Source organism: Photinus pyralis, unplaced genomic scaffold, assembly GCF_008802855.1.
Source record: "Photinus pyralis isolate 1611_PpyrPB1 unplaced genomic scaffold, Ppyr1.3 Ppyr1.4_LG6, whole genome shotgun sequence".
Classification (NCBI taxonomy): domain Eukaryota; kingdom Metazoa; phylum Arthropoda; class Insecta; order Coleoptera; family Lampyridae; genus Photinus; species Photinus pyralis.
The window spans coordinates 46834013-46848849 of NW_022170663.1; the positions used below are offsets into that span (position 1 = coordinate 46834013).

Here is a 14837-nt window from a genome sequence, read left to right on the forward strand (position 1 = left end):
ATATTGAGAGTAAGAATAAAAGGAATGGAGTATTTTGTGCATGTAAAGGACTAAGACAGGAATGCCCTCTTAACCCAGCCTGATTTAACCTCTACTTATGGAAAGGGGAGGAACTGGAAGAAGTACAAAGAAGATATGTAGTGTAGTGTAGTGTTAAACGGAAGCACATCAAATTGTATATTAGAGGAAGAAACTAAATTGAGGATTAAGGATAACGCAAAAGGAATGTGGGAGGAACAAAGAAGAAAATACTACGAAAGAAATGGATACGGACGAGCTGAGGTTGAAAGGGGGAGAGGAGTGGGAGGAAAGATGGAAAATGAGCTCGCAAAAAGGGAAATAAGGGAGTAGTTACCAAAGTATTTGTGCGAAGGGAGAAAAAGTATAAAAACAATAGTTGAAATGAAGAGAGAGGGAAAGAGAACTGGAGACAAGATGAGGAGAGGAAGAAGAGGACACGGAGCGCATGTTATGAAACTGTACGGAGGTAAAAATTACATGGAGCAGTAGGAGGAAGGTGCTGGATGGGGGAGGGGAGTGAGAAGTGAATGCCCTGGATTTTAAAGAAAATGAGAGAAATTTTAGTAAAAAGTTTTACCAAGTTGACGTCTAATAAATGAAAACATTAATTATTTTATTAATATAAATGCACTACCTCGCCATACAATTTTGGAAAGACCTTTTGTCATAATGGACCTCTATACAAGTTGCATTCTGATCACACTTGCGTAACATACGTAAATGAACAACAGGCAGAAAACTTCCGGAAGATTCTTCACAGCACCTGCAGCGATGGGACGGTTATCTTGGATGTTGATGCCTGATTTCTTAGCTTCGCCGCCCTCGACGTCGTGGAGCACGCCGATTAGAATAAATAGAAACGAGATTGCGACCTTCATCTTGCTAGTCACACGGTAGATGGTCGCAGTCAATTTACACTACTGGGAAAACCTTCATATTTTATATACCTAACGACCCTCATTTACCTCAATTGCTATTATCGTGACCACTTTATCTAATTTTGTACAATTTTATTCATTTTCCGTGTACCTATTGCAAAGGTAATTTCTATAGTATCCCAAACTACCATAAAAAGTCTCACAGTTACAGCCTCGTAAGCTGTACCTGTTGTCCGTAAATATCTGGAACAAAAGATGTTGGTCTACTATTCGTTTAAAGGAGAAGGAGAAATTTTGTTGGTTCCGGATTGGCTTAATATAAATAGCGACGCGCAAAGAAAAAAAGAAGATTGGTAACGAAAGTCAGGCGTTGAGTCGGGGATGACGAAGGAATAAGGTGTGTCAAAAATGGCTTCCAATTGTAAATACAACATAATTATTGCATTTTGTCGTTTAGAGGATAATGACAAAGAATAAAGAACAATAAATGCGAATGTGATAGTATAGTATGCTGAAAAATGTTCGCTTGGTGTTATTGATCTATGTTGAAGTATTGCAATTTCTGCCCCTGCAACCCGCACAGTGTTTCATATATCCTGGGTATTGCTCGGCAAGGCTCCGACAACTATCTTCATTACAACCTCTGCTCACATCAACCTTGCCGGCTGGTGCGTCTAAAAAAGAGGTAGATGATATTTGTGTATTAGATAGCATATTACTTACCTGTATAATAAAATAGGCAAAAATGGTTTTTTCTTATACAATCCTCAGTTGTAGTAATATTAACGAAGTTACGACAGTTGTTAAATGCTTGAGGGTCCGAGTCGCTAGCTGAGCAAGTATAGCAACCGGTTACCGCATAACCTACGATTCGTTACGTTTAAGGAAATCAAATTAAAAATAATATATTACGTATACGTTATATAAGTTTATTATTTAGGTGCATAATGGAAGCACTAACGAAATATTACGTGCCAGTCGTTAGTGCTTGATTGTGCATGAAAAAGAAACCCAGCACGTCCACCCCTTATTGAGGTACAGGGTTTTCCGTGTCAACTTCACACACAAACGATTCTTTTTGCGTTTTATTGTGAAAAGTGTCCATTTTAACATATTCAAAATCCCCATTCATTGCGAGCCAGGAATCAAGATATGGCGGTTGAATTTTGTACTTTTCATTACACAATGTATAACTTTGTTGTTTCAGCGAAATTTGGCAAAGGTGTATAAAATAGTATATTAAAATACAAGTGTATAATCAAGTCTTTAAAGCACGCGCAACGAGTTTAATGACACGACGCGAAGCAAGTGCTTTAAAGACCAATTATACACGTGTATCTTATAGTATTTTTTATTATACCTGCAGTATAATTTAAAAGTAGGAAATACAATGAAGTCATATTGACGTTATCCTCGAATACATGTCTAATTGAGTGGGCTGGATGTTCGTAATTTCACGATTGCCATGGAAATGGCACTTGACGTTTGCTTATATAAATCATCGTTTTTGTGAATAAAACGATTTCAGTTGAAAAAGATAATACACCGACCATTAAATCGCTTGTTGTAAAATCTAAACAAACGTTGGTATAGGTGTAAATAAACTGATGATAAGTATTGAATCACTCAAATTGCCTATTATATCACAGATATACGTGTGCTATTATACATTAGGAAGACGTTATTACATATTTAGTCCAGGCTAAATAGCTCTAAAATGATTTATTTTAAAAAAAAATTAGTTACCGGGCGAGACCGGGTTTTTCAGGCAGGTGAAATGAATAAAAATTGGGAAAAAATAATTAAAACAGCTGAATTTTTCCGCGGGTGAAATTACGGGGGTTGAAATGGGTGGAAAGTGGTATTTTGCAAATTGTGGCAAAACTATTGATTTTAGACGAAAATGTTAAATGTAAAAGTTATAGAGATTAAAAAAATGAGCAACTTTTGTATCTACACTATTTTCACATAACCTCAAATTTTCCTAGAAAAACCGGAAAAACTGTTTTTTTTCGTTTTTTATTCTTATTTTTGCGAAAAAATGTCGTAGGGGTTTGAAATTTGGAGGTAACATAACCTGTTTTATGATAAAACAGAAGATAATTGTTTGGGCCTATAAAGTTGAACCGTTTCCAAGATCTCACGATTTCTGTAAAAAATCACCTCTTTTTCAAGGGGATGAAAAATCTATTTTTTTTCATCGTACAGAGGTGCGCGGGGTAGCAAAATTTTCGTAACGACTTACATTTTTCCATATAGCACACTTTGTCCATCGGACGTACATTTTAAGTACATTATACGTACATACATCCATGGACGAATGATGTACATCCTATGTTCGTACAAAAATGGACGTACTTTTTGTAATGTACATTGTACGTACATTGTAGGATGGGATCAGTACGTATCGATAATTATTTTATAATTAATGTATTTTATGCATCTGATGATTGTCTGCAGTTTGCGCCGCTAACTGTTTATCTTTTTTATTATCATATTTTTTTCCGCCAAATATTTGTAACGTTTTTCCCGGTCAACGAAGAAATACGACAAAACGCGATTACTGATTCATGCGGTCGCCGCTCGCGGCTCGCCGGTCATTCTTTATGGCGTTGTGTTGTTGTATTTATTTAATCTAAATCACGTTATTTTGTTAGAAAAACTTTGTGTACTAACTTTTGTGATTCTTCGCGCAAACTACTATAGTGTTCTGTGACTAAATGACCTTCTAATAAGTAAGTTAATTTAATTACATTGGAACACACCGTAGCATTTTTGTTTTGCAGAAGCCTGTATGACTATTTTCAAGGATACCACATTAAATGAAATAGAGCAAAATATATCTAAATGGATAAGGCGTTGTGCGGAAAGGGGAAAGGATAAAAACGTGTGAATTGCATAAACATATATATGTCGTAGTCTTTTAGTGAAATCCGTCACGAAACGCCTAGTCATTTATATGAAACTGTGGCACAGTGTACTTTCCAGGGCCAAGCGATTGGATTCCGTTCCCATTGGAAATCGATAAATGGTATCCTTATCGATCTAGAAGGGGAAGGGAAATTACCCCACACGTATAAATTTTCAGCATTTCACTAAATGACTAGGCCTCGGACTAGGCGTTTCGTGAAATGACGGATTTCACTAAAAGACTACGACATATATATTTATGTATCATATATTTACTTCAATTAAATCATTTTGAATTTCGTTTTTTTCTTCTTTCATTTGCACCTCAATTTACACCCATGACAATAACAGAATTTGTACATTTTAAGTACTTCTATGTATGTCCCATGGACGTACTGTAATGGACATACATTAAAGGTACAGGGCTATGTCAAATGGACTAAAAATGGACGTACATATTTTGTACAATGTACAAAAATGGACGTACAATGTACAATGCCAAATTCAATTGACTACGTACGTTGTACATCCATAGTACGTTCATGTGCTATATGGGTTAATAATCAAAAATAAAAAATATTATTCCAATAGAAAAATTTCAAGAAAAGCGGCAAAAACGGGGGGAACAGTTTTAAGATACACCGTTTTTGACAGTAGGTAAATAGGCTTTGCAAATAAATTAACGTGTTCGATCCGCGCTAATAAAAAGTTTTGGAAATCTGTCTTCTCTCCTCTCTTGAATTGTTGCTAAAATATTTTCTTTTGTTTCCCAGTGCCCAACTGCCTTAATTAAAACATCTTTATTGTTTCTTTTTTCTGCATTTTTACCGCAATAAAAGTAATTTGAAGTAAAATCGAATTCTTTTGCTTCCTGTACAATATGTTTTTGTTCACTAATTCTTCTTCCTGCCTGTTTTACAGCTGATGGTATTAAGCTGGGCCTGTTGATCGTTAATTTACAGGAATTATGAATAAAATCCCCATAAAGTTTATTCCTGCAGGTTTGACATCTCAAATCATTTGCTTTTGACCGGTAAAACCAACGTTCTTATTGCAGATTTTGCAAGTTTATCAACAGGCCCAACGCAATTGCATCAGCTATAAAACAAGCAGGAAGAAGAGTCGGTGAACAAAAATAAATTCTTCAAGAATCAGGAAGCAAGATACATAATTCGATTTTATTTCGAATTGCTTTTATTGCGGTAAAAATGCAGAAAAAAGAAATAATAAAGATGTTTTAACTAAAACAGTTGACCATAAGCTAACAAAAGAGAATATTAGGCAAACATTAGAGAAGGAAGAAGACAGATTTCGAAAAAATCTTTATCCAACATGTTGATTTATCATGTCAAAAACCGTGTATATCTTAAAACTGTTTTTCCGGTTTTTGGGGATTTTCTCGAATTTTTGCTATAGGAATAGTATTTTTTTAATTTTTGTTTATTAAAATATAAGTCTTCCCGAAAATTTTGCTACCTCGCGCACCTCTGTACGATGAAAAAAAAATAGATTTTTCATCCCCTTGAAAAAGAGGTGATTTTTTTCAGAAATCGTGAGATCTTGGAAACGGTTCAATTTTATAGGCCCAAACAATTATCTTCTGTTTTATCATAAAGCAGGCTATGTTACCTCCAAATTTCATTCCCTCCCTTCATTTCCTACGACATTTTTTCGCAAAAATAAGAATAAAAAACGAAAAAAAACAGTTTTTCCGGTTTTTCTAGGAAAATTGGAGATTATGTGAAAATAGTGCAGATACAAAAGTTGCTCATTTTTTTAATCTCTATAACTTTTACATTTAACATTTTCGTCTAAAATCAATAGTTTCACCACAATTTGCAAAATACCACTTTCCACCCCCGAGATTTCACCCGCGGAAAAATTCAGCTGTTTTAATTATTTTTTCCCAAATTCTATTCATTCCACCTGCCTGAAAAACCCCGTTTCGCCCGGTAACTAATTTTTTTCATACAAAAATATTATATAGCCTGGACTAATTAGACTTAAGAACAAAAAAACCATTATTTCAAAGTATACATATATATTGACTATTTTTCCATAATTCAATCTTTACTTGAACATGTCTATAAGGTATCTTGAAAGAAAATGATGATGTTATTGTCCTAAGTGAAAAGGTTCTAATATTGACCTGGACCGAGCATACTTCATTATACACTGACCAATTCGGGCTACTTTCATCTTCATATCCTTGCCAACAAAGGTCGTTGAGAATAGAAATCTGAGTGAGTTAGGCAAGTAATTTAGACCTTCAGTGGTGTTAAGGTTTTTACTACACATGTACACATGGTCCGTGCACCATGCAGGTAGTTATTGCTTCCAAAAGTCGCGTGAAATTGACACGGAAAACGGGCAAATGAAAGCTTCCAGTTTGGAGACCGTTTGTACATAAAATCATAAACGTATCGTTACATACCTGAGGCAACACCTACACACATGAGAGCAGCAGAAGCCAATACAAGTTTCAAATACATCTCTTCAAAGTGCTGGTAGTACTCGTCTATGAGGCAGCCTGCACACGCATTTATACCTATTTGTCAAAATGTTTAATAGATTAGATAGGTACCTACATCTAAAAATATAATAATTTAGTTTTTTGCGCAATTTAATTGTATTAATTATCTGAATTTTTTTTATTTGTGTGTTTTTGCACGTGGTTCTCTGTATAGGTACTACTCTTATGTATGATTTCGCTTATCATTTTATTTTCATCTTGCAATCAACATTTTGTTGTTCTACACGCGTAGATTATTTTTAACGCATTTTTTTAAGAATTGTTCGTGAATTGATATTTTTATATAACAAAATTGTGCTTCCATAACACCTTATTTTGTTTACGTATTTACGCACTTTCGTACTTAAGTATTAAATTTAGGGCTAACTGTAGTTTTTTTTATAATCACCACGTTAGTAAGAGATATAGGGAGGTAGGTATTGCATTGAGGTAAAAAATGACCCCGAACTTTTTTTTTCGCAAATACCTACACGTTTTGGAGCATCAGAAATCCGAATCCGAAAAATTCTTAGACATAAAAGGAAGAGCTTTTACTCCCCCCCTCCCCTCTTCCCACCCCCGTCTGCCCAAATCTAATAATAATAATTTAATCACATTTCCTTTTCCGTTTTATCTCTTTTCCATCATTTCTTCGATCGATCGACATCGAGACGTCATTACTCATCGGCGAGAAAGCGAATGTGATGCAATCTTTCTGGAAAATATGATGTGCGTATTCGAGAACATTCTAGAGTATTCCGGAGCATTCGGAAGCGTTTTGGTTTGCTATATCAGCAAGCGAATTCTAACATCGTATCGATGCGAACTGAAGCAATAAAGTATAGGGTCTTACACTCATGCACTTCCGAGCACCTTCTGCTTTGAAGACTTTTAAAAACTGCTAATGACGAATAAAGCTCTAGAGCTCTTCAAGTCTGTTACTGGCTCGGATTTTTACATAATTTCTTAATTGGTGGAATTATCCCTAAACTAGCAGAAAACTGCTATCTCGTCCAAAAGTTTCCAGTAGTTTTTCTTAATTCTTCCTAGATAACATTCATGCCCACTTCGTTTCCGCGCACGCTGGTCGCCTGGACGAGTTAAAGCGAAAAGTAGGCGCCCGCCACTGTCATGCTTGTCACGCTAATCAGTTTGGCTCTCGTTCTGGAGACGCGCGGTCGCGAATTAACAGAGGACGACTACGAACGTGGGGGCGTTAATTTCGCCCACCTCGGCAAACGGATATTCGGGAATCCGAACGAGGAATCGGGCCGAAACGTTGACGCATGGAAGCCGGGCTATCGGGAGAATCCGGAATTCCTCGGCACCTACGCCGAGGGCGATATACTTTTCCCGCCGCTGCTTTTGCGTATGGCCGTAAAGTCGGAATCGAGGCGATGGGTCCATGGCGTCATACCGTACGTGTTCGGCCCGGAGTTTTGGTTCTTTCAAAGATTCGTGGTGTGGAGAGCGATGGCGGCTTTCCATCGGGAGACTTGCATCAGGTCAGGCAAGCTTTCTCTTAACCTAAGTTCAGCTTCAGTTCAGATTTGTGGAGCGTTCGGATCGGGATAAAGATTACGTGCTGTTCATCTCGAGGCACGCGGGTTGCTACTCCAGCATCGGTCGCACGGGAGGTAAACAGGTGGTCAATTTGCAGATGCCAGCTTGCCTGAGAAGTGGGACGATCATTCACGAGCTGATGCATGTAATCGGCTTTGCCCACGAGCAGTCACGTTTCGATCGGGCCAGATATATCACTATTGCCTTTGATAACGTGCATCCCAGTAAGATTCAGGTTTTCTTTGTCAATAATCCAGGTCGAACCTTGCAGATATGACCAGCCAATTCGATATGTCATCTAAAGAGGACTTTACCGATTTGGACGAACCGTACGACATTCGTTCCATCATGCACTACTCCTCGTATGCGTTTACGTGGAACGGTCTTATGACGATGGTTCCCATCGTAAGTGAGCCAATCAAACGTAAACCCAATGCAACCGACCATTTCAGGATGGAGTTTCGAAATTGGGCCGCGGCGACTATTTTACCCGTACAGACGTCAGGAAGGTGAACAAGTTGTACCAGTGTGCACGATCAAGCATTTAGCTTTGGCTAATTGTTGCCATTGAAATCTACATACTTTATTAAAGCACTATTCTATTGAAGATAAAATAAAAAATTTGCTGTGGCCAGCACACATACCATTCTGCACAAAAGCTTTTCCAAGTTTCGAACAGTTTCTTACAGGTGCCACATTAAAGAGGTACTTAAAAAGCACCCTCTATTGAGCAGCAGTATAAACATGTACCGTTTAAAACTGTAAAATGACGCTTATGGATTTAGAGTAGAGTAGAGTATATTTTTATTTTCACTATATATACAGTACATGCAGTGAGTCCGCATATATAAATGGAAAATATGTCAACAGTTACAATATAATGTAAAATAATAAAACGGTACCAACAAATACGATACAATTATAAAATTTATAGAAGATTACAGTATGCAGTTATAATGTAAGGTCCGCGACAACGCCATATTATGTAAAGAATTCATTAATGGAATAATATTCAGCATTAACTAAGAAGGACTTTAAGGTGTTTTTGAACTTATTGATATTATTTATGTTTTTTAGATCGGTTGGCAAGCAACTGAAAAATTTACAGGCGTTATTATGACTACTTTTTTGGTAATATGTCGTTTTATGCTTATGAGGTAGCAAGTTATTTTTAAATCGAGTGTTGTGGTTGTGAGAAAGGGAATTAAAGTGTTTTTTATTCTGATAAGCATATTTTATGATTTCATAGATGTACAGACATGGTACCGTTAGAATGCTTAATTCTTTGAACCTGGATCGGCATGTGGCACGGTAGCCTATAGAGCAAATTATTCTTACTACATATTTTTGCAGCTTAAATATTCTTAATAGGTTAGGAGATTGCCCCCAGTGAATTATTGCAAATCTTATATGGCTTTCAAAACAAGCAAAATATAATGTTCTGAGGGTTGTACTAGAGCATTTGTGTGCTAGGGATTTTATTGCAAAAATGGACGACGATAGTTTTTTACATAAGTTATCTATATAATGGTCCCATTTAAGGTTTTCATTTAAATTTATGCCTAATGTTTTTGTATTTTGCTCTAGTTCAATCTTCGAGTCCTTATAGATAATGTATTGGGGAAAGTCATGTTTAGATCTAGCTGTAACAAAAGGAACGCATTTTGTCTTGTTTATATTTAGACACAATTTATTAGTTTCCATCCATTCTAAAATAGTATCCATAGTTGTACTAAGAATTGGTTGGATATCGCTACTTTTTGGACAGGTAATTAATATATTATTGTCGTCCGCATATGTAGTGATGTGAATGTTAGAGTTGTAAGTAAAAAGATTTAGCAGATCGTTTACGTATATAATGAACAGTGTTGGTCCCAATACACTCCCTTGAGGCACGCCAATTTTAACTTTCAATCTATTTGATAGGACAATTTCGTTGTTTTCAGTTAATCGTACTGTTTGGTATCTATTCTCTAAATATGATTGAAACCACTCCAAACACGCACCCCGTATACCGTATCTTTCCAGTTTTTCCAACAGATTTGTATGGTCTACGCAATCGAAAGCCTTGCTCAATGCTCATATCTATGAAAACTCCTAACGCAATACATTTATTATCAATGGTTTCGACTATTTTGTTGATAAATGCGAAGAGTGGATGTTTCTACGCTTTAGTTTCGCATAAAGCCGTGCTGATTTATCATTAAGAAGGTTATTTGTTACGAAAAACACCATTAATTTATCATTAACAATGATTTCAATAATTTTTGAGAAAGAAGAAACTAAGCAGATGGGTCTGTAATTTTGAAATTCACTTTTATCGCCTTTCTTAAAGAAGGGAAGTACTACTGCGTGTTTTAATTTGGTTGGAAATTTAGAGAATTTAAAAGTTAAATTTATTATATGAGTAAGAGAACTTAAAAGACTATCTTCACAATTTTTTATTAGTCTGTTTGAATAGAGATCGTCACCAGAAGCGTTAGAGTTTGAAAGTTTTTTTATAGCATCTTTTACGTCGTCTTTGCAAACTGGGCTTAAAAAGAATGTTTTACTATTTATGGGAATAAGTTTTTTGATATATTCTCTATCAACTTTATGACTAAATTTATTTTTTAACTTGTTTGTACTTGAAATAAAGTAGTTATTGAAACTGTTTGCAAGTAATTCTCCAGTTATTTGCTGATGATTTTGTGTTATGCATATTTTTGTACTTACGGGCAGAGTTGGACTGGGTCAAGCATAGAGTGACCCAGTGACCCGGTGATCCAGTTAGTTTACTGACCCAGTGACCCGGTGACCCAGTGACCCAGTTTGACCCGGTGACCCAGCTTGACCCGGTGACCCAGCTTGACCCAGTTTGGCCCAGTGACCCAGCTTGACCCGGTGACCCAGTTTGACCCAGTTTGACCCGGTGACCCAGCTTGACCCAGTTTGACCCAGTGGCCCAGCTTGACCCAGTTTGACCCGGTGACCCAGCTTGACCCGGTGACCCAGCTTGACCCAGTGACCCATCTTGACCCAGCTTTACTCAGTGACCCGTCCTGACCCGGTAGCCCAGTAATTAAATTATTGTTAGGTATCATCCAAAGCAATTTCAAGTAACTTTTAATTTAAAAAAAAACTTCCTCAATAATATTCGGCAACAAGCACGTAGCCCAATTTCATTCAAGAGCACTAATAATACCTAAAAAAATCAAATGCATTTGTTTATAGTTTGTAGTCAAGTAGTCAATGAAAGTATTTAGAGAAAAGATTTATTTGGATTCACCTGTAACACCTGTAAGCAAACTGGTAAGCCCTGAAGCAAAGAAATAACATTATTCTAATACAATTCGGGACATGGAAAGTTTTTTACGGCAGTATTAAAGCAAACATCACAGAAATGGCAGTTGTCAAGCAATCGAGTATTATTTTCAACAAACCAGCATTTCATTTATTGCATAATCTGTACACTTGAACCGAGGGCACTGACTTAACTGCGATATTCAATCAAACTAGGTGACTGGGTCGAATTGGGTCCCCGGGTGAAATTGCGTCGCTGGGTCAAACTGGGTCACTGGGTCAAACTGGCTCACTGGGTCAAACTGGGTCAAACTGGGTCACTGGGTCAAACTGGGTCAAGTTGGGTCACTGGGTCAAACTGGGTCAACTGGGTCACTGGGTCTAACTGAAAAGAGTATGACGTGACCCAGCGACCCAGTGACCCAGTTTAATTTAGTGACCCAGGTGACCCAGTTGACCCAGTGACCCAGTGACCCAGTCCAACTCTGCTTACGGGTTCGTTACCTTTACGAGTGGAATTAATAATATTCCACATGGCTTTTTGTGGGTTTTTAGACATTCGGATAAGTGCGTTAGATGTCGCTCGGGACCGGGCATTAGGCCGCCAGACATTAGGACGCAGACATTAGGACGCGGACATTGGACCGCAAGACAGTAGACCACAAAGGGAATAGACCGCAGACATTAGGCCGCGGACATTAGGACGCAGACATTGGGACGCGGACATTAAGACGCAGACATTGGGACGCGGACACTGGGACGCAGAAATTGGGATGCGGGCATTAGGAACGCAGGTACGTAGTTCTATCCCTTGTTGCACTTAAAATAAAGCAAGGAGCCATCAAATTCGCGTTTTTCTGGAAAATCTCGAAAACTCCACGATGAAAGCGCGCCAAATTTCGTCCACGTTCTCCCCCTCCCCTCAACCTTCTTTGTTTTCGCGTTTCAGGAGGGGCCCACGTCCTAATGTCTGCGTCCTAGTCTTGCGGTCCATTGCCAGAGCGCTGCTGCATTACTGCGCTGACCAATTCGGTTCCATTACCACAAATTAACCTTCTAGGTGTCCCATATCGTAAGAAGATTTCATTTATGCATATGTTGATAGGGCGACCCGTCGTTGAGATCAACAAAAATGCGAAAAACGTTTCCTTCGCGACCGGCGCTCCGGGTCGCGCCGTTTCCACACCGGGGTGTCACTTTTAATCGCACCCCGACAAAAAGACGCTCCTCCGCGTCGCCCAACGCCTCAGAAAGGGGGAACAGAAGTTCCGGTGCCGTTTTCGAGTCACGAATTTTTTCCAAAAATTTATATTTTTTTACTGCTTATGGCAGCTACCCCGTAAGTCGCAGGAGGAATTTTTTAATCTCGCCGAAAGTTGCGCCAACTATCCTTATCCCCCCCCCCCCCCCCCCCCCCCCGCGGCGGCGCCCGTACGTCCTAACCCTAACCGTATAGAATTTCCCGTGCACCAAATTCTCAGAATCGACGCAAAATCGCCTCAAAAAGGTCCGATCGAAATTTCATCAAAATCGGTGCGTTTTTAACGAAATTAAAAATGAATTTCGAGTACTTGCCTGAGTTTCTGATTTAAGCGAAGCTTCGGCTTTCCGCTCCAATAAACTAGAGATAGGTCCCTACGGACCTTAGCGTCAGCAAACTCCGTTTTTTTTATTGTTTTCCGTTTGTAAATTTTTTAAAATTTTTTTAACTTATTTTATTTTATTTTTACCTTTTTTTTATTTTTTTTTGTTTGATTTATGGTTGTGAGAATATAAGTAATGTTGATTGTCGTGGGAATTTTCTAAAAAGCGAAAAGAAATTCGATTCGGCTCAAAAAAGCATCCATATGTCCATAGTCAATTAATTCTAAGTATCATTTCTTGCACTTATTTTTACGCTCTTGTTGTCCTGTTGGATGGAGATTCCTACCCTGTCTTGACCTCCTCTCAATTTAATTGGATCTCCGCGCTTTATTTGTGTCTAGATAAAGACAACTTTCGCTTGAGCTTTGAATTAGGCCTGGACCTGGCTCGCGTTTTAAAGTTACGAGTACTTTACTTAAACAGCGCTCACTAAAAAGCACGTCTGCACTCGTTACCGACCCGAAGTCGAATCACTATACTGATACAGGGAATTGGGGTAAAAATGCCCCCCCCCCCACTTTTTTTTTATGGAAATACACGTTTTGAAGAACCAGGAATCCGAATAATGTCGGTCTGTGTGTGTATGTGGTTCGTTTTTTGTGACCACGGTAACTAAAAAACCCCTGAACCGATTTGAACGAAATTTGGGGTGCATATAGGGTGGTATGGGGAATCGCAAACGTCCTATTTTGGTTTTGATGCGTAACCATCTTCATGGTTGTTGAGGGTGTCAAAAGTTTAAAAGAGCCATAACGGCTTGAACAAATTTTTTTATTTTTTTTCGCATACACTGGCCAAAATGGCTTAAAAAATTTTACAATAACTTTCTGATTGGCACTTCGTGTATTAGGAGCTGAAACACCTCCTCGCACATTATAACCTCCTGATACCAAATTTGAAAAGATTTAAAACGAAATTTGGCTTCGAAATATTTTTGTGGGTGATGGGAAAAGACCTCCTCAACTATTATGTTCTCCTGGCAGTCAAGACAAAATTTTACAAAAATTTTTTGATTGTCCCCTCGTGTATTACGTGCTTAAACAACTCACAAGTTCCTTTGTTTTTGAAAAATTTTGAATTGAAAAGTTAAACTATTTATTTTATTTTTCTAAATTTGCATTTTTCTCTAAAAGTAAGCATCAGAGTGAAAAATGTTAATTCAAAAAAGACGTGTTTTGATAAGATCTACAAAAAAAGGCTCCTACCCTTTTTGCGTCGGGTTCAAAATAAAGGCGCTAGAGGGCATTTCCTAAATGTTATACTATGCCCAAAGATAATTGCAATGACCCTATTCAAAGTAGTCAAAAAGTCATGTCAGGAGTTTACCTGACAACTAGTTTTTGCTTAAACAGAATTCCTAAGCAAGAAATAAGACTCCATTTCTTTAAATTCAATATATTGTTACATTTTTTTATTTTTGTGATAACATTTGTGCGTTTTACTTTTTATGTGTGTCACGATTTGACATACTTATTTTTAACAATGATTCTTAGGCGAGTTTACCTTTTAAGTACAAATGCGTAAAATAAGTACACGAAGCACAAGTAATAAACTTGCGGGAAAGTGTTCAAAGCTGGACCACTTGATGCCGTACCACTTTGGATGTCGATGCCTGACTTGGCTTGGACGCAGCAGAGCAAACCAATTAAGGCGAATACTACGAACATTGTCGTTTTCATCTTGATGTATCAGAGACGTTGATGGATCGTACTTAGTTTACTCGTGTGCGACATACCTACACTTATATACCGATAGGTGCCATTTATCTTGTCATCTCTATCGTGATTGCGGTAATTGTTTTGCCGATTGAATATTGCGCTTTTGGAATTTCAAGTGGCTCTATTTTTTTGCCATTAACTCGCGTTTTGAGGGGCTAGTCAACGAAAAAGATGTGCTTACTACCCTCTAAACTTACCTTACAAGATGGAAGGTTCAATTAGCATCACGTAAATTAATGACGTACCTACAGAATAAATTTGGCGACGAAAGTAAGAAAAGATGCTGTTATTCCTCGGTGATTCGATCTT

General features: G+C 37.8%; 1 protein-coding gene and 1 long non-coding RNA gene across 2 annotated transcripts; one reads left to right on the forward strand and one right to left on the reverse strand.

The window, feature by feature from the left end:
• Positions 1–613: 613 nt before the first annotated feature.
• Positions 614–6357, reverse strand: LOC116172946. The gene is made up of 3 exons (XR_004145809.1): positions 6244–6357; positions 1623–1763; positions 614–1573 (listed from the first exon to the last, which is right to left on the reverse strand). It is a non-coding gene; the product is annotated as an uncharacterized LOC116172946 (long non-coding RNA).
• A 1071-nt stretch (positions 6358–7428) lies between these two features.
• On the forward strand, positions 7429–8462 carry LOC116172945 (zinc metalloproteinase nas-4-like). The gene is made up of 4 exons (XM_031490226.1): positions 7429–7826; positions 7870–8108; positions 8156–8289; positions 8337–8462. Exons 1-4 carry the CDS (start codon positions 7453–7455, stop codon positions 8430–8432), a joined length of 843 nt encoding a protein of 280 aa, XP_031346086.1. The 5' UTR covers positions 7429–7452; the 3' UTR covers positions 8433–8462.
• Positions 8463–14837: the final 6375 nt, after the last annotated feature.

What these genes read in the sequence shown, in the direction of transcription:
- LOC116172945 (XM_031490226.1), top strand. Translation starts at nt 7,453, where the DNA reads ATGCTTGTCACGCTAATCAGTTTGGCTCTCGTTCTGGAGACGCGCGGT. An exon ending in CATCGGGAGACTTGCATCAG is followed by an intron (nt 7,827 to 7,869) that starts GTCAGGCAAGCT and finishes GCTTCAGTTCAG; the next exon opens with ATTTGTGGAGCGTTCGGATC. An exon ending in TTATGACGATGGTTCCCATC is followed by an intron (nt 8,290 to 8,336) that starts GTAAGTGAGCCA and finishes CGACCATTTCAG; the next exon opens with GATGGAGTTTCGAAATTGGG.